This window comes from Branchiostoma floridae, chromosome 1 (assembly GCF_000003815.2).
Source record: "Branchiostoma floridae strain S238N-H82 chromosome 1, Bfl_VNyyK, whole genome shotgun sequence".
Lineage (NCBI taxonomy): Eukaryota > Metazoa > Chordata > Leptocardii > Amphioxiformes > Branchiostomatidae > Branchiostoma > Branchiostoma floridae.
In genome coordinates, this window is record NC_049979.1 from 21004976 (window position 1) to 21029544 (window position 24569).

At 41.9% G+C, this 24569-nt stretch overlaps 1 protein-coding gene across 12 annotated transcripts in view; it reads right to left on the minus strand.

Moving 5' to 3' along the window:
* LOC118418184 (roundabout homolog 1-like) overlaps positions 1-24569 on the minus strand; it is a 78470-nt gene that overhangs the window by 10986 nt on the left and 42915 nt on the right. For 8 of the 12 annotated variants that reach the window (XM_035824025.1, XM_035824042.1, XM_035824080.1 and 5 more), the window contains exons 4-20: positions 21586-21867; positions 20876-21014; positions 20369-20496; positions 19755-19879; positions 13826-13985; positions 13239-13444; positions 12751-12832; positions 11916-12096; positions 11294-11460; positions 9786-9913; positions 8578-8812; positions 7669-7784; positions 7003-7171; positions 4830-5054; positions 3249-3275; positions 2678-2723; positions 1932-2089 (exon numbers count right to left, since the gene is read on the minus strand). In XM_035824025.1, coding sequence (XP_035679918.1) covers positions 1932-2089; positions 2678-2723; positions 3249-3275; positions 4830-5054; positions 7003-7171; positions 7669-7784; positions 8578-8812; positions 9786-9913; positions 11294-11460; positions 11916-12096; positions 12751-12832; positions 13239-13444; positions 13826-13985; positions 19755-19879; positions 20369-20496; positions 20876-21014; positions 21586-21867 — 2574 coding nt within the window. The remainder of the gene's footprint in view (positions 1-1931; positions 2090-2677; positions 2724-3248; positions 3276-4829; positions 5055-7002; positions 7172-7668; positions 7785-8577; positions 8813-9785; positions 9914-11293; positions 11461-11915; positions 12097-12750; positions 12833-13238; positions 13445-13825; positions 13986-19754; positions 19880-20368; positions 20497-20875; positions 21015-21585; positions 21868-24569) is intronic. The other 4 variants (XM_035824058.1, XM_035824100.1, XM_035824065.1 and 1 more) reach the window with 4 other exon arrangements.

Sequence of the window (24569 nt, forward strand, 5' to 3'; positions counted from 1 at the left end):
TCATCCTTTAGAAGTTTCACAGCTGACAAGGATGGTGTAACAAGACATATATTGTACAACTGTTGATTCTTGAAGGGAACGCCAAAGTCTAAGTAACCCATGTGAACAGCTTTCCTTTGTCAGACTTAACTTCAAGGTCAAGACACAAATGAGTGGTAGTCTTTTAATCAACCAACAATCCATGCCCTTTAGAAAGGCTGCAGAATCTAGAAAGCATTGCAAGGTTCAACAGAGTCCAGCAAAACTGTCAGATAGACAAATGGGACTTGGGCCATTTAGTCTCGCATTTGGAGTGACTTCTTCCTTGGAACGGATTCAAAGTGTTAATAGACTCCTGAATGCCATGATGCTGCGATCAGTCTCTGCCAAATCTACTACTGTCATTCCTTCCCAAACTGGCATCATCTTCAATACAACCAAGCGTTATCGTTCTCACCATCTTTTCTAACTTACAGGGAAACTCTCGAGTTATTGAGTTTAGTATTAATACCTCCATGCATTTTTCCCCTTTAAGACAGGGTCGAGCGATTTTGTTTCAGGAATCAATACCCGACTGTGAAACAGACTGTAAAATTAAGTCTTGATAGCAGTAACGTCTCCTGTACCTGTACTTGGAGGTCTTGTTACTTCCTGACTGATTTCCCTCATGGCCTTTATCTTGTGATTTTTGCCATGAATATAAATCCGAGGCAGCCCCGTGATGAATGGAGAGTTTCTTTGGGCCACGTATCCATCAGATACTGTATTTCTGGTGTTTCTTGATAGCACTTACTAATGCGGTTTGATGTATCCCCGGGTTACATGGATTCTGGATAATATCCCTGAATCTTGAGCCCACCTTTAACATTTTGCCTGGTGAATACTACCTTCTAGCCCTCAATAAAAGGCAGACTACTGCATTGACCCCATTCATGAGACATTTCTATAGAACGCCGACCTATCCTGTTTGTAATAATATGACTTCACCGGCGCTCAGAATGGATGATGGCCTCTGCCTAATGGATTGACACCTCCATTTCATATGGCAATCCCTCATGCATGTGATTATAGACATGATTGCTCAAACTACATGCACTATGGCTAAAAGGTGGGCAGGAACGTGCCGCAGCAGTAGTCTTCAGCCTAATGGAAATATCAGACATTCTCCATGCTCCAACAGCTACATGGAAAAGGGTAAAAGCATTTTGGGGGGCTTTCCATGAAGGATAAGATTCCCTGTTGTCGGCAGGTATGTGATTTGGGTATGAAAGGTCAGGTGGAATTGAAAGTAGGTAGAAGCCGGCTCCAGGCTATGCTGACACACATAAAGAGCTCCCCTGTGAGCTAACCACATCCATCCCCTGCACAAATCCATGCCTTTGAATGTGAGCTGCAAAAGCAATAATCCGGCCATTTCGTCATTGTCAACGGCCGCGTTTCATCCAAGTGTTCCTGGTGATGAGATTTTGATTTGACTGGTGCTGCTGTGAATATAAATGCCCTTGCAGCAGGGAACGCCACCCGAGATCAAACGGAGGGAATCTATAACAAGCCAGCTTAAACGAGGTCTTTAAGCACTGACCTTTCAAAGGTCGAATTGGAATGAATCTGACTTTTGCATCCCATAAGTGGTAGAATTGTCAAATTTTCTGGGGAACTATCAGAAAATTTTTTAATGGAACCACCCTGAAATCAAGAAATCTATTTTTACAACATATATTCCCCAAAATAATCCCCAGAACCATGAAAATCTTATTGTAAAGCCTTACTTCAAAGGAGACAGTCAAAATTTAAGACCTGTCTGTAAAACGTATATTGTGATAGTGTACAGGATTAAACCATATAAAGTTTGATGGTTTTCCCACATGAAAGGGTTGGGACGAAGATATTTCTGGTACGGTAGCACAGCAGTTCTATTTCACAAAACATGCGCAGAGAGAAGCCGACCATACCAAACTTCCTCCCCGTGGTGTTGTTGCCCATCTCACTGATGGAGCCGCCACTACCGCTACAGCAGGTGGTCATGGTGCAGCCCGTCTGGTTGGGGTGGTGATGTGCCGACGTGTTCGGCCATGACTGGTCCAACCAGTGCTGGTGATGGTGGTGGTTGCTGTAACATTGCACAAAGATACTTTCGTTACAAAATGCACTTCTAGGGAGAAGGATTATCCATGTGGGCTTATGCAAATGTTTCTGTTATCATAAAAGGTCAATGTGAATACCACACTGCTGTGCTGTGTAAACAACTCCTGCTGCACTACTTTGTATTCTGGATAGGAGGCAATTCTAGCTAAATTCACAGCTCAGTTTTAGCTATGATCCTAACAAAAACAGAATTCAAGTATACACTGCACATACATGTAGGTCCAATATACTGGTTCCTTACTCTTTCTCACGCATGTATCACGTACAGCAAGACTGATAGCTTCTAAAATTTCTTTCAACATACTGCGGGCTTAAATTTAGACAGTGCAGTATAGGTTTAGCAATATGACGAACAAGTGTGGATTCAAGCTTTAAGTCCTGTTATCCATCACTATGCATTACATGACTGCCTGCTATATAAATCATAGAATGAAAACCATAGCTGTATTCCCTAGAATTCATACTTCACAACTAGGGTCTACAAATTAGGCTATACCATCAAAGGGGAAAGTGACAACAAACATTTTTCATTGCCGTGAAACTGTCAACTCACCTGTCTGCCAGTGCTGCAGCATTATCCCTGTCTCTATTAAGATTTACTGTGGAGAGAACGAACATTACATGGTTTATTTATTGCGTATTGAACTCACTCCTTGCTTTCCCTAGCAGCTTTGCTACACGCTTCTCTATTAATGCCTGCACATGCAAGAACAGTAACTGCAACCATTGCCTGTATTCTAAGGAAGATAAGACCATGCATAAATCGACACTTGCAAGGAAAGAAAACCTACAGAGTTGAGTAAAAGACAGGAAAAAAGGCATAAAAACGATGATTTATCACAGCGAGAAGAAAGGTGGAGAACTAAAAGATAATGATACCATGCCATGCTGTTCCCTGCTTCTAGTATCGTATCCTTATAATGCTTGTGGAATATGGCAAGTTGTTTAACAAAGATATAGACTTTAAAATGCAATGATTTTTCTTTTTTCTTTCAAGCTTGCAATTTTTGTGTACGTCTAGAACAGATGACAACATGGCAAGATGGCTAACTGAGAAAAGGCACAGATAAATGCGGCAAAACGGCAAAGCAAAATCAATGAACAAAAGAGACAGGACCAGATACCTGCTGGGGTGTAAATGAACGAGTGGACTGACAGAGTGGGGGAGAGAGAAAGAGAGAAAAAGAAAAAAAGTAAGTCCAACTGTATCCTTTGCACAAGTTCACCTATTGTAGAGATATATAATTTCTGGTAGTTTTAACCTAATCTTGTTTTAAACAACAGATGTACTAATAATGGTGTCAAGAAGGTGAAATCTATCTATATTGTCATGTACATGTATAATTAAGGCATCTTCATTTGAATTTAATTTGTGAAGTGTTGATATCTACAAGACTACTGCATGAAACACTGCTGCCTTTTTTGTATGCAGCAGTGATGCCCTACAGTGTAGGTGTACCTATGAAAATGATGTCCACCATCTTACAACTACCTAAGTTGGCATAAATCACATACATGTATGAGGCTTCTCCCTAAGGGTTTTCTACAATACTCATATCCTAAACATTCATAAATCGAGTCTTCTGTGTGCATCCCCTGTCAAGTTACTTTATATAACATATCTTTTTGCTTGATGGAATGTACAGTGGGAATGATGATATCAATGCTAATCAAATATCATACAACCAGTATCTTTGCCTGATTTGTCCCCCTCCCTAACTTAAGATCATGTCTTCGTCTGATGAATGCACTTGGACCTTGCCGGGAGGCTCTTGACAAATCACTTCCATTTCAGTGCATTCTGCAGAGCCCTTTCACGGGCTCAGACGTCCTCAACTCTTTCAAGATACCATCTTAATTGTGTAGAGGGGGTACACAGCCAATGGCATGTCCGTTAATGTTTTTCTATTCTAATCCTGGTTAGGCATTCAAGTTTCTAGGACATGCATCACATTCTCTTGCTCCACAATACCCAAGTGAGTCGGCAAAATACTTGGTATTCTGGAAGCTTCTCCAGTAGTAATCACTGCCTATTCCCACTCATTTGTAACCAATGTCTTAGAGGCAAACCCCCCGTGACTGTCAGTTAAAGACAGTTGTAGGTAATAGATAGTTGTGTAGCACAGAGTAAACTGCTAGGTAAGGATGCAAATGATCGTGCATCAGGCAGTTAATGCCACCCGCATACGTGAGGTACAAGTTGTATAAAGAAAGCCGTGGGATCCAATATACCTGACTACCCAGGGAGTTTGAGAGAACATGCAACTGGTCCCTACTAGTGGGAAATTTATTGTGGAAAGTTGAAGTCGAGGTATAAATATAAGGAGTAAACTGGAGTAGGGGAGGGGCAAAGCCAGGGTTTTTCTGTGCAAAGCTGTGCAAGGCCACATCATGCACACAGCACGCAGAAGGAGTACCCTGTGAGACTGCTAACCTGTAACGGCTACTCAATCTTCCATCTGCTTCGCTTCATGTACCATAGCCTGCTAGGGGAGGCCCAGTTTGGACAACAGGGGCCTAGCCAGGCAGGCCAGGTTCAATGTTATGCAGATGAGGAAGTGTTTTGTCATCCCTGCCAAGCAAGGTCCATATGGTTGGCATTCAGTGGTGTAGTGGTGTTTTTTGGTTAGTCCAGCCATATAACGGCAGGCAGGGACTAAGTCTACAGGTTAGCATGCATGCATAGACAGCCACAGGGTACCTACGCAAAGTAGACAAGTAATTCGGCACAGTACCACTGCCGCCGATATCACCACGGAGCGCCGACTTCTTCTTCTTGTGGCGGCGGTACAGCCAGATGCTGAAGATGAGGAGAGCCAACCAGAAGAAGGCTCCGATGCCGGCGATGAAGGCGGGTGTCTTGACCACGTCACTGATCTGCTGGGCCAGGCTGAGGCTCACCTCGCCTGGGCTAGCCATCAGATTCGGGTCTGCGAAACAACAGAAAGCAATCATTAAGACAAAATTCAACAATTGTTTAGTGGCTTCTGTGAAGAGGAATTCAAAACTTTGCACTGGTTTTAAAAATACTTGGAAAATTTATTGACCTAAGACGACTTATATTCCAAACAATGGCACTTCATACTATATATTCTAATGCCAATATTTGATGCTGACAGTAAAAATAAGCAACCTATCTCTTTCTGCCTGCAAAACTGCATTAAAGTAATGTTACAAGACAAGTAACCCAATTTTGCAACACAAAATGTCATTTTCTGAGTGATCACAAAGGAGGCAGGCTCCAAATTTGATTGAAGAGAGTGACTATCAAGGTTATAAAATCACAACAATACACATCAGTGACTGAGGAGGGTTATTTATGATGCAGACACAGTGAGAAGACGGGAATCTTGTTGCAGTAATCTGATTTTGGTATCTCCTGACATTACCCATGCTATTTGGTGAGGAGAAAGGCCCAGCTGTGTTGTTGACCTTGTGCGATGAATTGATTAAGTCCCCCCAGGCGAGACTTACATGGCGGCTCTATTAATATTGATCAGTCCGCACCTTTCGGAGCCTTCATTACACCGACACATCTTTAGCCATCAGGAAGGACGTGATTAGATTAGCCAAGTTCATTCGGGGGTTAACACGAATCCAATACAGCCTGCACATTAAACAACTACCTGCTAGCAACTACAGTAAGGAACTGTCTTTCTTTCACCTGGAGGTGTACTCCCCTCAAATAAGATTAATGTCCCTTTTATCAGTGTTGATATTAGTGTTATATACAGGACCAAAAGAAGTTGGTAAAAGAACGTTTTGTTTCCCATGTGTATTCAAGAAGATGCTACCAAATGCCTGATTGAAAAACGGACAATGCATACTGTTAATTTATTTATTTTCGTAATGACTTCATTTTGCAGAAAGAGGGAAAAGAAGGTTAATTGCAAATTTGGTGTTGGAACAATTCTGCAGTACTGTACCAACACATTGAAAATGCATATTTACGGTATCATAAATTTGCTGCAAAGAGGTCACCACAAACATTAAAAGATGTACAGTATCCCAGTGTGCGCAATGTCTATTCTTCACGAGCACTGCCGCCAGCCTTTGGCAACCATCTAATATCCATGGCATTGTATATCACACATCTATTACTTGTGACAAGATTCATCCATCTTCTGCCTCCAAGTACAGCGTGTGCCTGTAATTGGAAATTCCTTTTCAACTGGTCAAAACGAATACTCGCACTTTATCTTTCTATCGTCGCTCACTTGTCATTCTCGTGCTGGCTTGGCGTGAAATAGGGTCATTCAACTTGAATCGACAAATGCTGTGCGTGAATGGAAGCCTGCCAAGGTGCTTTCTCTCCTCCAGAGATTTATCAAACTATTGATCCTTCATTCTAAGTCTCAGTTGGAATTTATCATAGGCAGTGTTCAATGTCAGACGCCTTTAGAGATACAGCAGCTTCAAAGGGTTCCCTGTAAAATGGCTGCTAGTACAAGATTCCAGTGAAGATAACAACTGCTTGAGCAATTTTTCAACTTTGAAGACTTGGACACTTCTCATTGTGTATCTTTTCTCCATAGAATGCGACAGTTTGTAGGCTATTATCCTTCTACTCTAGCTCTGTTAGCTTCTTTTAATAAAATATCGCTTCCTTGCAGAGTTGTCTGGCACCCCAATGATTGGCATGTCAATCTTCATTCAAAACATGGGCGAGAGTTTTGATTGGCTCTACATCACATGGTCTCTTAACACCACAGTAACAGGGTTCACTTTCAGAAGTTTAACCGCCATTCAACTGCTTTTTAGAAATGCAGGACACATGGACCAAACTTTTAAATAAAGACGTGGCCACACAGCTCTATTTGGATGTCATTGTTTGAAGAAGGAGTAATTTCAGGATAACAGTTTGGTAGGTAGCCTTACCCATCTGGATATATCTGTGTTCGCTGGAGGGACCGTAGCCAGGCGCCGTGGTGAAGGCCGCCACCTCGATCCTGTACAGCATGCCTGGGATGAGGTCACGGATCACCACAGAGGTCATGTTGGTGGTCATGTTCTTGTGGAACCTGGTCTCGTTACCAAGGCACCACACCTGTATGGGGGAGGGGGGTACGAAACAGAATAGATGAGTTCTTTCTTAGAACCATGTGCTTTCTTAACTGCATCATTGTACTGACTGAGGCATAATTCTACTGTAAGTTAAATAAGCCAAACAGTTTTCCTGTTCCTAGTTGTCATAGTGAGAATCATTCCTGCAATTTATATGTGCACATTCTGCTTCATACTTTTCCAATTTCGACTTAAACCTTTTCATAGACTTTGGACCAAAATGTGATGTCTACATCTTTACAATGGACCCTGCCCAACATGCAAGAACTTGATCTGCTTCATACAGTCAACACTGGAAGTGTTCAGCCATACATGTGAAGTTCCCATGTCTATGCATGTACATGTATAGCTGTCACTTCCAACAATCCATCACTTTCAAACTATAATCCATGGGTCGTGTGCAAAAGCAGAAAAAGTCAGCCCAAGGTCTTATTATAAGATGTCATCCCAGGTAGTAATAAAAGCTGATGATTATCCCACCTGGTATCCTTTGATGACTCCGTTGGCCTTATCCCTGGGGATGGCGTCCCATTGGATGCGGATGCTGTCCTTGGTTGCCAGCGTCGCCGTCACCCCCTGGGGGGCAGCAGATGGGGCTGCAACAGCACGACATTATCTCATTCACAACGGTGTTCGCAAACCGTATCATTAAAGCCCAGTTAAATGTCATATCTACGCCCAGCAGCCGTGAGTAACCTCTAAAAATTGGACTCATGCAAAACATGCTGCTAGTATCATGTCCCCTTCCGGAGCAAAGCGCACTGCAGGGTTTCTAGATACTCCATTCCTCTTGCGTTATGTCTTTGAACCCCCTCTCTGTCCGTCATACTTCAAAGCAATTTTGTGGCACTGGTTATGACGTAAGTAGGTCAGTACATGTACTGGATATGATGTGGTGTGGTATGATTTGTAGTACAGCCATCTACACTGATAGCTGGTAACCACAATTACGGCAACAGAAGATTGCTTGATATCAACAGAGGGCTGGCAGGGTGGCCAATTAAATGTCTAATACCGTACATTCCCATCCCCTCTAATTGCTTAGGGCGACATGGAAGGGTGCCATGGCCACATCCAATTTTCTCCCAGCAACCGATACTGGCCAGATTAGACCAAATTTGTCAGAATGAATGGCCTGTGCGTTTCTGGGATGTGGGTAGGAAACGTGACCTTGTCAACTGATTGCATGCCATGAAGGGCTGATGAGTGATAGCTCTAATGATGAACTTGTTATCATCTCGAAAGATTAAAAAATTACAGCTGTTCCAAAGGCAAAATTCACAGATTAGCCCTCAGTATATAACTACTGAAATGTTAGACATCATACATTTCTAATTCCTCACAACTACCGCAAAGAGATTTAGTTTCTAGCATAGATTTTAAACCCACCATCCTCCAGGGTTTTGGAAGTGACAGGGCTACTGGGAGGACCCTGGTGTCTCTCGTTGAAGAAAGGTTGGATCATGATGTCGTATGAGGTAAACTTGGCCAGGCCGTTCACGACGGCCGTGCTGGCCCGCTTGTCCGTCACCGTCTCGGTGGAGTAGGGGGCGTTGCTGTAGCTGGGACGGTACATGATGTGGAAGCCCTGCAGATAACGCTCCAGCCCCTTGAAGTTCCTCACCTTGATATGAAGAGTACAGGTGGAGCATTTTAGTTTAGGTACAGTCAAAACATGCTTAAAAGTGATGCATGACAGAAGTAAGTTCTTAGAAACACCCATTCCAACTGGTGCTGCATATCTTAGACAACTTTAAACGTGTGCCTATTCTAGACTTAAAATTACTGTATTCAGACGATACACCGTCATAACAAAATCAAAGAGAAGACTGAAGTTTCAGAAAAAAATAAAAAGTTAAGACTTCAGTGAGTTTACCACTTTAGGTCATAACCAGTTTGTTATCTTCCTGCAAAACATAGGAAACATGTGGACAAATTGGCTGATCTGTTATCCTTCACAATGCACTTCAAAGCGAAACAATTAAAGTCAGTTCAGAAGTGACAGCAAAAGTTTACCATGGCAAAGCCAGGCATTTGCCAGGTCACGACACTACATTCAGCTACAATGTGATGTCAAAACCCCCTTCCCTTTGATCGTTACCATTCACTGTCATGTTCCTGTGTCTTCAGGGGTTACCAAGCTCAAGTGCAAGGGAAACTGGGTTTCCTCTGTACAGCAGGTGGTTGACATTAGGCTGGCAGTTGGACAAGTGAGCTAATAGTCTGTCCTTACCCCCACCTCTGTGTAAACTATGCTACAGGAAAGGCCCTGCATACACATTTATAGAATGTCTTCTTGTGAGGCTACCATGCTCTTTTGAGGTAAGAGACAACTGGTATGGTCTGTGACTTGGTAAGGGTGACACCGTTAGCATGTTGACTATGTTACTGAAAATGTACACACAAAGAAGACAACCCAGGCCCTCTTGGATTAACCTCTTCTATCCATCCTTAATGCCTTTCAAACAAACTGAAGCTCTGCTTTTAAGTTTAATGTATCTCACAGTTTGACACATGACTTAGTGTCTTTACAGGCAGATCTCAGGAATAATCACATGAAGTCTTAGTGCAAGATTTTTGATAGTGTTTTGTCTTACCTGCCAGTTGACCTGGATTTCAGTTGAACTGATGGCTACTGGCTGTCTCATCTCAATCTGAACAGAGCGTAGCTTCTGTTCCACCAGCTGCTGATCTTCAGGACTCAGGGTGGGGATGGCTGAGTCTCCTAGATGGAAAATATATTGTTAGCATGATTTATACTGATAGAAACAGCATGGGTTTTGCAGTTTAACTAGAGCCAAAAGAATTAAGGCTAAACTGGAAGAAACTCTAAGAGACAGGTGTTTGAGGCAGAACAAGTCTGTTAATTCTCAGCTGTTCTATAGTAAAAATAAACACGGAAATCAAAGAAAACATTCCAGGTCCCCACTTCCTCTTTAGTTTGTACAGCATGTTCTTTGATGAGGTGACCCTTGTTCTACAGAGATCCAGTCTATGTGTATCATGCGTATCACGTACACCCTAACCCAGCATCTCTTATCACAGCTGACGTTTGCGGGGATGATCATATCTGTGAATCATCCGGTGATTTCCCACAGAAGCTATTTTTCACAGCGGAAACTATTACAGACAGACTCTGACCTAGATCTCCCCTATCAAAGCTAGAACTTATACATAGCATATTCATCAACTTTACTCATTGATTCAACGCAGCAGCAAACTTCTACAATATCAATAAATACATTTGATCAACAGCAAAACATTTGGGCTATCTTGAACATTAGCCCATTCTGTAAATTTTACTTGGGGCCCTGTAAACACTGAAAAGTTTTAACACAAATTTGTAGCGACTCCAAGAACAGACACACACGTTGAATGCCTGATGAGTAAATCAATGTCTAGTAATGGCTTACACCATTACAGCCTGCCTCTGGAAACAGGTGCCCGGTCTTCAGGGTACTCCCAGCACAGATGTGACCACTCTCTTAATACCCGACAACTAAATTGGCTATTCCCAGATCCATCTATGACCTGATCAATATTTCTTTATAAAAACTGCCTGTGGGAAAGCACTGCCGACTCTACGTCTGGTGCTTGATAAGTTTAATTACAGGTAACTTTTTCATAGAATGAGAAGGGATTGTTCTAAGGGAAGACAATCTATAGTAATGCCCGTCAACCTTCAGTCTTGACAGGACATTTTCATCAGTCTTAAGTACAGCGGACATACCATTATCTACTTGAGCTTCATCTACCAGAGAGTCTGATGGCTCAATACTTTTGAAAAAGATAAGGGCTAAAGGGTCGCCCAATCAATATGCCTTCAGGGATGATCCTTTTGATAGGTAGCCAAAGGTCATAAAGGACTTGAGTGGGGAGACTTCTCAGGAAATTACCCTTCAATATAGACACTTCAATAAGTGAAGACAACTGCATGAACGTCTCCTTCATTGACTTCTAGGTTTACAATATATGATTTAAGAACAATGCCCAAGCTTTTTCTCCCTTGGCAACATTTCAAAACACAGATGATATCACACAACAGTTTCCTGTATCCTGTAGTTCAAGTTGCTACAGAGTCCTGTAGAGAATCAATATATCAAACCTTTTGTTCTGATGGCATCGCTGACAGGGCTGGGGAGGCTGAGCCCCTGGCCATTCTGTGCACGAATCAGGAACATGTAGGATGTGGCGGTACGCAGGTTCCTGACCATGTAAGTAGTGCTGCGCACATCCGAGGCAACAGTCACCCAGCCAGTTCCCAAGTCATGGCTGTGTAGGCATAAGTAGCAAGTCAGTGGTGTAAAAGGGAAATAATGTAAATCTTGAAATATCCGTGGTGGTTTTACTTTCATTGTATTTGTGGTGACCTATCTGCCACAAATACACGACATTGCCAATATGCATCTCCAATGTATTACTTATAATAATATCGTGTGTATTTTGCAGCCAGTAGGTACCCAAAGTGTGGGTAATGAGGCTGTTTTAACGTGGTCGAGGCACCTCCTCGAGCAAGGGACCCCTGTGATACTACTGATGTGTTCTGAATCACAAACTTTTATGACTCTGAAAACTGGCTCTCCCCTGTCAAGTCAAAATCAAATACCAGCAAAAATAAATGTAATTTAAAGCAAGATAATTCTTTCATTTACGTGTACATAATTTCACATAGAATGTATGGAAAGGGAGTCCTAAAACTAGTGGACGGATACACTTTTGCCTCTCACCTGAAGTATTCCACTGTGTATGACCTGACTTCAGAAGCTCCACTTTTGGCGCTGGGTCTCCAGGTCAGGCGGAGGCTAGACTTGGTGATGTTACTGATGACAGGTTTGTTTGGAGGGCCTGGCAAGTCCGAGGACTCAGGCTGGAGTCTGGGTGGAAATATCTGTGAGGGATCCGTAGGTTCTGCAGAGGAAAGAAAACATGAACAAAACATTAACCTATATCTAGGGATTAAAATTAGATATTCTCTTTTTCTCAGTACAGTCAAACCTGTGCAAGTGTTCACCTCTACATAAGGATACCTCGGCAGGGTAGACTAAACTTTACACATTTTCCCTGTCTACAGTGAACATCAGTACACATGCATCACATTTTATCAGTTCCCCAAGTTGTCTTCTTGGGCTATTGTGACTGTACATTACCTTCCTGAACTTAATGTCATCATAAGAACAACACTTTCATAACAGCTTTGTCAACAGCATAAATAGGAGAGAAGGTCTTTCATTACGAAAAGCTCATGGCTGTCACATTTTTGTCAACAGTTAAACAATCTCAGCATTGTCTTCAGAATGGGGCCAGCATCTTTAATAGACATGTCTCAACTACTGTTTGTTCCAGTGCTAAGTAAACATTCAGGCTTGTTATGGCAGTTCAAATAAACTGAATCCTCCCATCTGGAGGGTTTTACAATATAGATACACATGCATAAAATATCCCGTCAGTGTTACTGGTAGAAACTTTTTATTAGGTGAGAATTTACTATATCAGAATGGAGTTGAACAAGAAGATATGGCTCTAGCTGTCAAGATGGCCACACTATCTATGTGATTTATTTACCGTGGACGTTGAGAGATGCCGTCCATGTGGTCTCCCCACTCTCGCTGGAAGCAATGCAGGTGTACATACCCGAGTCACCAATCTAAAAAAATGTAGAGCAATGATTAAGTGCCACACATACTATAACTGACACTAACCTTTTCAACGAGTGTTCATTGCTTGTATTATGCAACGACGGCTGCAATTTGTTATTGAATTACACATTCATGAAACTGCACAAGTGTGGTCAGAACACACTTAGAAGATAAACCTAGCATTTTGTGGCTATTCATAACATTGATCACATAGATCATGAAGTTCAACTTTATACTGCTATAAACTGTAATTTATTTACAGAAATTTCATGTTTGTGGTTTCCACGGTGAGCTCTCCACCACAAAACACAAATTTAGTATTCTGAGCACACCCCTACTTCACTGTAAACTTTGCCTTTCCCACATTACATTGAAATTAAGTCACAGCAAAGTTAAAAAGTTGACAGTACTTACTCGGACATCAGATATCTGCAGAGTGCCTCTGTCCAGGAGCATGATGCGGTGGTCAGTGGCCAGAATGGGGTTGGAGTCCTTCAGCCACCTGATGCTGGGTGCAGGGTTGCCCGACGCCTGGCAGGGCAGCATGGCCAGCTCACCAATGTTCAGGGTCATGTTGGTGGGGCCTTGTCTGATGATGGGTGGTGGTCTGTCCGACAAAACTAGAACACAGGAAAAGACAGAGGCTGTAAGATTCAATCACTACAACACATTGGCTTTTTCCCCCGCTAAATACAGTTTTACATATGTACGAATTGCTACCACAATTGAAAGATCAAAACAATTACCCAACATCAGCTAAGCTGCCTGGAATTGCATTGTATGGCTTTCTGTGCAATTTCAATAAAATAAATCCAGTAAAACCTGAACAACTGACCACCTCTACATAAGAACCACCTGGCTAATGTGACCACTTTTTCAATTTTTTTTGTGGTCCAATTGATAATTTTCCCCATTGACATAAGCATGTTATAGTAACAGTAACATTTTTTATTAGTCCCCTGAGAAGTCTTCTTAGGCAGTTTTGACTGTTCATCTCTTACCAGCAACTTTTAGGTAGGCTCTCTCGGTCTCGCTCCCTGCGACGCTGAGGGCCGAGCACACGTACCAGCCCTCGTCAGCCTTCTGTACACCGGAGATGATCAGTTCTCCGTTACTGGTCACCTTGAAGCGGCCGTGGTTCTGGTTGGGGAACATCAGCACCTACAGGACACAAGATGTAGGTACTCAGTTGTAATCATAAACATTACCCTAGAGTACTCTTCAACCACACATATACTACAAGTCTTGGTCATTGATACAGAGAGAGCACAATACTGAACAAAAATTTCCACAAAATATTCTAATGTACAGATACTTTTCTGAAACAGCTTGGTAAGATATTCAATGTCAGATCTAAGTTATCTTTTCTTAGCAATTATTGGAATTTCAGTGGCCCACTTTCTCTGAAAGCCAACATGAAGGCTGAAAACATACATATGTGGATCCAAATATGCCAGCAATGTAAAAACAACTTCATGTTATGCGAGGCTACGCAATATCCGGCATATCTAGACTAACATACTAGGCTTAGTGCTATCTCACAATCATGTAATGTCTCCAGATATTTGATTGTCATATTTTATAATTTAGTTTCTTTCCATATATTGCATCCATTGCAACTGTTGTGCAATTATGTTTGACCTTTGGGCAGAAATTGCCACCCAACATCAATGGTTCAATTGTAACCATCAGTCATATGAATGGAGCAATGATTTATAGGGGATCCTTGTATCTCCTCCACCACCCAGATGTTTCCATAATTCTCTATCCCATGCCACACCTGGCCAGTCAATCTGCCATGTTGAATGTAGGGAGTACAGATGTGATGTCACATTAATCACTTTAAGAATGGTGCCCTTCTCTTCCAGGGGTCACTTGTTGCTGACCCTTTGGTTTGTACACATACTGGAATAAATCTTCTAGGTTTACATCCCTTCCTTCCTCAGGGGAGGGGGGTTAACTCAAAAATTCTGTGTGGCCAAGACATAAAGTTTCTGAGGCTAGCTGTAACCCTGCTATCAAGGATGGCCTTGATACACAGGAAAGGCCTTCAGGATATATCAGAGACCTTTATATCTAATATTATAGAGGGATATCATGTACTATATCATCTTCCTGTCTTACAGGAACAGGGTTACCACCCATCCTGCTGAATTCTCTATGCAATATGCAATCCAAACTTGTAGACACCAGGTGATGCATGTCTGTCATTAACAGTAAATCACCTCTGGAGTCACAATAGAATTCCTGACAGCAAAGGGAAGGAAGTCCATGCAGGGGGGATCACTGCAGTATCTGATATCTTAAGTGAATGCTAATTTTTCCCCCACCACATCCTTTCTTTCTCCCACACCCTTCCAAAGTCTGCTTCTCATTTGCATCCAAGACCACAGCTCCGTAAAATAGATACACGATCCTTTATTAAGATCATTCTCCCCAATTTCCAGGCCTCAATGAACTAGTTAGGCTGTAGCAGAGGTGCTCTGTGCATCCTCATCAGTGGAGTATTTGTTTACCCATGTAATGAGTCTGCTGGGGTAATTGATGGACATTTTCCAAGTCATTTGGTCATCTATCATTTTGCCAGCTGGTGCCACAGGAAAGGGAGGAATTTGCTGGTTCAGTGGGGTCAAGATCTTGTATTTTCACTCAGCATTAACTATTGATGACTATATAATACCATGCAACTCTAAACAACAATTTCTGTGGTTCATGTTGTCGAGGTGGTGGGGGATTGTAACATCTACATCCTTTTCTTGATGAATGGACAAATTTAGTCCTTCCTGACAGGACATACCCCTAAACAAAGAGATTTCCTGTACCAATTCTAATCTTACAAAGACAACAATCATTTCCCTGACAACAAAACTATCATATTTACCAACTAGAATCCTTGCAGACCTCGGAAACATGTCTATTACATGAAAAAAAAAGTTTTTGACACCAAGCTTTCATTTTGAGTGGTGATTCAGAAACTTAGTACTGAGCACAGGGATGAAATTTATAGTCTATGAGTTATAAGGTCACCTGGCCCACCCTTGACTAGCCCACAGGCAGGAAGTGACTGCTGAACTTTATCCTGAATGTCTGAAGGTTTGACTGTTCTACAAAAATAGGTAGGAAATTGGCTATGAACCCAAGGCCATGCTCGTACCCTTTGCATAAAGTATGCGTAGGTGCTTCCATTGCGTGAGATAGCAATCTTTCAGAAGCTGGTAAAAACAATTCTCAAGACCTGGTGAACACTGGTGCCAGGCTGTTTAATTAATTTTCTAAACTTCACCCTGTACATTCCAGGAATCTGAATTTAACTTAATGACACAAACTTCATGAAAATGTACTTTCTTAAACTCAAAATGACAAAGAAAATTAACAACATCAGCTTCTGAACAATGAGTGGGATGGAAAATATTCAAACTTTCAAAGCTAGAAACAGCCCTTTACTGGTTCATTTTTTTCTCACATCTATGACATGTTGGAAATCAGGTTTCAAAAATTAAAAAAAATTGCAGTTGCCATAACCACGAATCAATATTAGTTTCCATGGCGCATACTTCAAGGGAGCATACACATAGAGAAGCTGATGCTTATCAATATTAATACATCGTTAGTACTAGGAAGAAGGGGAAGTGTGATGGTGCAGCTGTCAGCTGGTGCCAGTGACATTGTTGAGCAGGATTGGAGGGGTTATATGGACAACCTGGCTGCAAGCTGATATGAAGGGGTGTCTCATATTTATGTAAAACAGCACCGGAATAAGCTGGCATAACAAACACAGCATTTCTTGAGGATTATAATTGTGAGAATCAAAGTTCTTTGTGAGCTAGAACTTAGGGTTGAGCACAATATTCTCTCTGAATATGTGCATACATGTAACTGTACTACAGCAAATACAGGAGCAAATGGCGCCAAATCAAATTAGACAATGCAGTCTACACCAGTTATTAATGCGAAGCTATGATTTGAATATCTGCCTGCCACACACTCATGAATAACTTATGTCATGATTGGCAATATTAAACCCAGCCAGGGGTCAAGTTTTTTACGAGGAGGATCAAATTGCCAACCCACAGGGCTGAATAACCAAGTATTAAGTGCATTACTGGCCACATCACTCCTTTTTACATCCGTTCTTTGTAACTACCAATAACACAGGATGGCTTTATTGGTAAATTGTACGGTTCAGTTGACATCTGGCCCATTTAGACATACTATCATGGTAAATTGGCCACTATCTGGCAGATATGGAGGCTGTTATCTTCATATCATATGCATACATTTCCTCCGCACTAATTTCGACATAATATCTGATTTCGTGGTGATTTGAAACAGAGCAGGAGGTAATTTGGCAGGGTGACAGTGTTGGCTAGTTATCACATCATCCAGGTTTAGGAAATGTCACTGGATACCCTTCTGCAACAGAAACTGTAGACACAGCCAAAGGGAGGGGCTTTACTCTTATGGTGTCTGGTGATGGTTGTCTGTGTTTGGCAAAGCCAGGGTAGTGCCGTCCATGAATATGAGAAGCTCAAGTGTGCTGCGCTGGTGAGATCCTTATCTGGTGTGGGAACATACAGCCTATCTCTCTCCCTGGTTCCCTCCTGTAATCCTAGCCTCTGGGAGTGAGGACTAAGGTGTAATGATGCGTCCATAGATTCAAGGTCTTTTAGTCCTAACCTGCATATCCTTCTCTCTTAGCTACAGTTAAACTTTTGAACTGCCTTTTTCCTTTGAATTTTTGAATTAGCTGGCAATATTCTTTCAATACAGAATAACACTATTTTGGAGACTACTAAAAATTGAGAAATATTCATAGTGGTTTTATATTAGTGGTTTTCATGGTGACCTCTCAATTGCAAGGTCTTCACAATGCATACTGTACTGTTGAGCATTGTGTTACAAATGTACTACGTTTTCACTTCAAACTTAATATGACAGGACACCTCCTTTCTTGAGTATTACAGAGTCCCTATTGTGCATTCTATGGTCGCTATTCTCTGAGTCTGACTACTTTTTATGAACTGTCTTAATCGAACGATGACCCCAGAAGTTATGAGGCCAGGTATCACTGTCAGATAGGCTCCAATGTCAAGGTGACAGAAAATTGGAATATTGGAAATCCGTCACCACCCTACTTAAGTCGGCACTGCGCTAGCAGGTTTGTGCGGTGGGCTTCAAAACTGACTGGTTGGGTTCCGTCTATCAGTTCTATAGTAAGCTTACAGCTAGAAAAGCTCTACAGTTACTAGGATTTGGAGTAATCCATGGGGGTTTGATACTTGAATGTGTTAAATGTAAGGGAAGGGCACTTCCTACCAATTCAACCAGAGTCACCCTTATTGAAATGCTATTGTCATAAGATTATGCTTGATCTGTTGTGAACTGCCCCATTGAGTATGGGAAGAATGCTGACAAAAGGCATGCCAGTATTAGAAATGACAAGAATTGTGCTATATTGAAAGAGAAAACTTTTCACACCTACAAATTGGAATTGCTGGGGATTTTGGTGTTCTATTTCTGATTTTTAAGAGCCAAACAAATCCCTGTTTGAAACTAGAATTGGTCTCTGAGGTGACAATTAGACTACCAGTATTAACTTTGGCATGTATGTCATCATCTCAGACAATCTCATCATCAAGACATTCTTCTGGCTGGCTGTTTGAAAATAGAAACCCCCACAACTTTGATTCTTACATAGACTATCTCTACCTTTCAATCAAACAGCGACTTGAAATAATGCCAGAATTCATAACGACTTCTAAAAGAATTCGTGTGACATTTAGAAATATGCCTTGCTGGCGGTTGCATATTATTCAGTCTGCAAATCATACCTGGCTATCACCAACGGCCAACCAAGCAGAATAACAAAACAGCCTATGGGGGTGTAAATCCTAATGGACGTTTCCTGTACAGGGTAGGTCACACTTCAGTACAACCAAAGAAAGGCTGTCAAGATGATTTTGAAGCTTTGCAGAAACAAGTTCACTGTCTTCTGTATACAGATCACAGCTGGGGAGTGTCTTAAGAGCCTTACGAAAACTTAATTCAGTTTCTTTGTTGGATAAAATTGAGTTTGGCCTGCTGACTTTAAGGTACATGTAACTAAGAATACAAGGAAGGATATGTCTGAAAAATGTCTTACTGGCATTTTTTAGTTAAAATCATTCCCATAGCTTTTGATGTATAGTACGGTGCCCATCCCCATTTCTATAGCCCTTGGGTCGCACAGTTGTGCGAGCACTACAGCAGGAGGGTTGTCCACTCATAGCAGTATCAGGCTTTTGAATACTACATGAAGTCATGACTCAAGCAACTGGATATGGTTTTGGAAACGGGCAGACGTTTCAACTACTATCCAGTAGTTTTCGCCACTGTATCTTATTTATACCTGGATGAAGTCAATTTCGTTGGCTATACATGGACTACCATTCCTGAATTCTTGGGCCCAACCCATTGACTACATATATTTTTGTGGAGGAAGAAGATTTCCAGTGTTTTGAGTTCACAATTGCAATTGAAACAATTCTGTTGTATAGTAGGAATACTAAATGCACACTGGCAGTGTCCATATTTTGTGGCAAGAGGTCACAGTGAAAATAAGATCAAACTTATTAAGATTTACAGTTGTACATCTATAGGCTCGAAATACTGGGTGCATGTGCACCCAGGTGCACCCAAAATTACTAGTAGACATCATATTCTTGACATCTAACTGTTAGAAAGATAATAAAAATGTCTGTCATGGTACTTGTTTAAGAATTTGATAGCTTGTAACTAAGATTTATTATTAGGTTATTATTTAAATTTAAGTGGTGCACCCAAAAATTTTTTGGTGCACCCAAATTTTTAAGCTGGATGCACCAGTGCACCTAATCCCAAAAATGAATTTCGAGCCCTGATCTACATGTCTCAGCATGATCAGCTCCTTACCTGACTTCCTTCCTTCTGCCAGAAGACAGCAGGAGGAGGGTTTCCGGCTGTCTCACACAGGAAGGTGGCTATTCTGTTCAGCCCGATCACCTGGTCTCGGGGCTTCGTCTTGAAGGTCGGCCGTTCTGACAAGGGAAAAACAATGTGTTATCAATCAGTACCTTGATCACTTGCATCCATGTGCACTGAAAGATATCGTAAGGCTGACCAGTTATCAGGGTTGGACAAGTTTTCTAAAATTCAGTTGTCCTATCGGGCAAATTTTCATTTGCCAAAATTCAAATGACATTCTATCAAGTCTTTTCATTTCCTTCAACTGAATTCTTGTTATTGGCTTTATTTTTGTGGACAAATGCTTGATGCCATGACTGTGAAAAGTAGTAAGTACATGTATATCAAAACCTCACTCAATGGAAAAAAATGTAACTTGCCCAATCAGCATTTGCACTTGACCAAGACACAAGACAATAGGGCTAGTGGACTTGTCCAACCCTGGTTCTCCTCATTCATTGGTGGATTTTTAACTCATTCAAGTGTAAAAATCATAAGTGAGCACATCTGGCACTCTAGCCAGCAATTTGACTGATGTGAGTTTCTGTGACTATCTTTCTTACCGTGGATGGTAAGTGTGGCTTTCCCTTCCACTCTTCCCACCAGGTTTTCCGCCGTGCAAACGTACGTGCCTTCGTCGGCTGAAGTCACCCGCTCTATCTTCAGGTTCTTGTTGTCCAGAATTCTGGCCCTGTGTGGAAATTCATTTCCATCAAATGTAGTCAGTTGGGCATTTCCTATATTTCTTGCTATTATTCTGTTTTGTCCATTTTAAAGAGACATAGCACATGGTCCACTGAATAAAAGACATGGGATGCTCTTAATCTATTTAAAATCTGTACGTACAGATCTTGCATTACCTTCCATTCAGCATCTTTCAGTGGAGTGATTATGATTGAACAGAAAGTAAGACGGCCAAAAGTCAGAACAAAGAATCCAGATCAAAATCTAACAGGACAAGGAAAATTTTTTATGTGTCCTTCAATGGCTTCAATCTATCTGCTGGAGCAGTCTATCTGCTCGAGCCAATGTTTAGTCCAAATGGTCTTTTAGACTGATGGACGCTTTACCTTCCAAGAGGGAGTGCGCTCTCCTCACGACTCCATGACACCTGCGGAGCGGGGTCGCCACGTACTTTACACTTGAACTCAACGTCCTCCTTGACGATAGCCGTGACATCTTCTGGCGCCTCAGAAAATGAAGGTTTCACTGCAATCGAGAAGCATTAAAATCAGGGTCAGTTTTTGGCATGAAAATATTGCTCATCCTCAGATGTTGGGATGAAGCAGGCTTCAAATCCAGACCTCACCAAGCATGCAGCAGACTATTGCTAACATTTATTACCTCATCCCAACTGTTAGGAACTAGAAGTGTAACTGTACAGTTTTAATCACATCCATCCAATACTACTATATACAGGAAATCTTACCTAGCTCCAGTCATTGTTGTCAGTGCTGTTATAGTATGCATGAATTTTAGTGACTTCAGTCTTATTGTAATACATGAAATTACAATAGTCATGAATGACAACAAATTTCTAATAGTATCAAATATCAAATGGTGGGTGTGGACATTTGGAATACCGTGTTGTGTTGGAATGTCGTTAGGATTACATGTACGGGTTTCGAGGGGGTCTACTGAGGGGTGGGGAGGACACAGCACGCAACATGACAAACACGTGCACAACCACAGGGGACGGGAATGGACGATGAATGGCGTTTAGTCGGTGAGGTGATACGCAGGGCGTCATACGGGCAGGAACGAACAGCGATCGACTCACCATAAACGGACAGCGTGGCCTGTTCACTCACGCGTCTTCCGACCATGTTGGTCCCTATGCAAACGTATGTCCCTGCATCGCTTTTCTTCACCTCTGATATCATAAGTTTGCCCGATTCTAGAACTCGTATTCTCTCTCCTTCGTTTCTTACAACTAATCCATTCTTTTCCCATGTTATTCTAGGTTCCGGATAGCCACGGGGAGGGTCACACTGTAGAACTGCTGGCTCTCCGACTGCAACTGTAAGGCTACGGGGATTTTCCTTGAAGTCATCCCGTAATACTGGAAGGCAAAAGGGGGTCCAGCATTACTACACTGTACTCGTGACCGTCATGCCATGCATGCTGGGATTGAGCGGCAGCGTCCACGCCATAATGTCAGAAGACATGCAATTTGCCTAAAAGGCAGAGCTATACGTGTATTCTAGTCACTTAAGAGAACGTGAGAGACCTTTGATGTCCGGAAAAGGCCATTTCTACACCATGCTTCAGGAATTTGCAGTGTACAAACGTAAGTTCTCTACGGCTGGGGGCATACATGCGTGTAAAGAATTGAAGAAGATTATTTCTACTTGATGTCTCTCTGAAAAGGTGGTGTAACTAAATGATCACTGGCTACGCATGCTGCATACATACACGTCACGGACAGATATGAGAAAAAACAAAACACAGATAGACACAAACATGTATCCTTAGTGAAATATTGGACAAATGTAAAAAATTCTCATTTTGCCATGTTAATTAACAGCTTAGTAAGTACTTGAAGTAATGTTTTGATTGAATTTAAGGCTCATGTGCCATTCCACACCGGTAATCCCCTGCATTAATGACTGGGTTGGAGAACAAAGGGATTCGAGACAACAGTGATCAATTGTTATCGTTATCAGCTCGACTATCTCTGAAGGTTGTTGTTGACAGCAGATGACCTTGGGATGTATCCTGTTTGAGGAGGTTTGATGCATTACCTCATTCATGGCAAAAGACTCACTGTCAAGATGGATTTCAACAGACTTTGACAAACCAAGGTTCTTTATCAAACAAAAAAATTGAGCTGCTTCTAAAAACAGAATAAAAATCAAAGAAGCCAATTCTTCAAATGTTGAGTCAATACAATTTTTCACATACAGAGAGATGAATTTCTTTCCAAAAGTTATCAATCTAAAACACAAAACATTCAAGTTTAAATCCAGTTTACTTTGTAAAATTGTCCCAGTCCTGTATCAAATTACAAGGACAACCATGTTGTTAGTAAATTCCTTCCTTATCTGACAACATGTTTCCCACTCTCTTACTTTTAATCATCATTTTCTGGCAGGTTTCTGCTAAATCCCCCAATCGCCTGGCCTTCCGGAGTGAAATAGGAATACTGGTGGGGGATTTACCTCCATCAAAAATTAATTGTTGCTGGTAGTAACCTTCCAGCATGAACGTGACCAATGGCATAACTGCAGGGGCTGATAGCGCATAGGGGGTCAACTCTGACATTGATGTGGCATTTTTGCATGTATAAGGGTCTGCATGCATTTTTTTCAGTGAGGCGTAGCAAGATATTTTAATTCCTCGTTTATCGTAGCCAACCTGCACTAGTTTAATGTCGGTAAATTATTCTTGATGTGTACTTGGTTGCTTTACTTCTATGTAGCATATCATTTATATTGCCAAATACAGTTTTCTGAAATGTAATTATTCGCATTGCGAAGTCAGAATTATTAAAAGTCAAAATGGAGGGTGTGGACCTGGTGTTCATAGAAACAGTCAACACTAAAGCCTTGCATGGCTGGTCATATTTAAGTTGCCAGGATCCCCCCATGCAGACCCTCATGTATATGTATCACCGGTAAGCCGGGTGGACATAGCTCAAAGGGCCTCCCCATTACTAGGCATTAGAGATGAGTTTACAGCCTACTGCCCTCTGGGAAGACTGTTTTAAAAGTGTCCATATCCCCAGAAATGGTACATTTGGAACCACGAAGAGTGCCGGTAAGCTTTGTCACGTCCTGCGGGTGCCATTCTGACGGGCACTTAACACCAGGTTCAACACAAATGCATCCCGATCAGAATATCATTATGGCAACCACACTGAATATCGCGACTAGAGAGGCAAATGTAGAATGGATAGCATAGATATTGCCTCCTTGAAAAATGAAGTCAAACTTTTTATCCCCTTATTCCCCATTCTGAAGAAAATAATGTAAAATAATTTAATATGTTACATATTTTTAAAGGGGACACCTGAACATCACGTTGGCGTGCCGTTCAAATACTTGCGTGACTTGCAGCGTAATGAAACTTGTAGCATCAACTAAGCCCGTATACTTTACTTCCAACGAAACGTAAAACCCAAGGGCCATGTGCATGTAAAAAAGGAACTTATTTCATTGCCAGACAGCTTGGAGGAAAGTGCAGTCATCATGCCTTAATAAGCACACTGGAGCCAGAGCAACCCTCCAGGCAATGGTATGCAGTGTTCTCACCAGGATTTTTTCACAGCGTCAGGGCAGGGGTCCGGGGGCCGCCGAAGGCCCCCGGCGGGGTCCAGGGGCAGAGCCCCGATGGGGGGACCCAGGGGGGCGAAGCCCCCCCCCGGAAGCTCTTGCATTTTAGGCTATTCAGAAGGCTTATTGTATCAGTTTTTAGGGGTAGCAGTTTGACGTAACGATACTTTGAGTCAAAGCATCAAAGACAACTAAAAACTCATAAACAACATACTTTACTCAGCTCAACAGTACTTTAATAAATATTGTCCGGTTTGCCACCAACTTTATCTAGATAAACAACTTTGACAGTCTCTGTTTTCATCGTATTTTTTTTCATCGTAAACAGAACAAAACACGCAGAAACATGTGCTCGGCACGGCCCGGGGAATCCCCGGCCGACTTTCAAGTTCGCGATCGGCGGACGAATAATGCGTTCACATAAGAGGTGTTGGACGTAAAAACAACAAGAATACCTTTGCTTCCTTTTGATATGAGTTTTGGGCCCGCA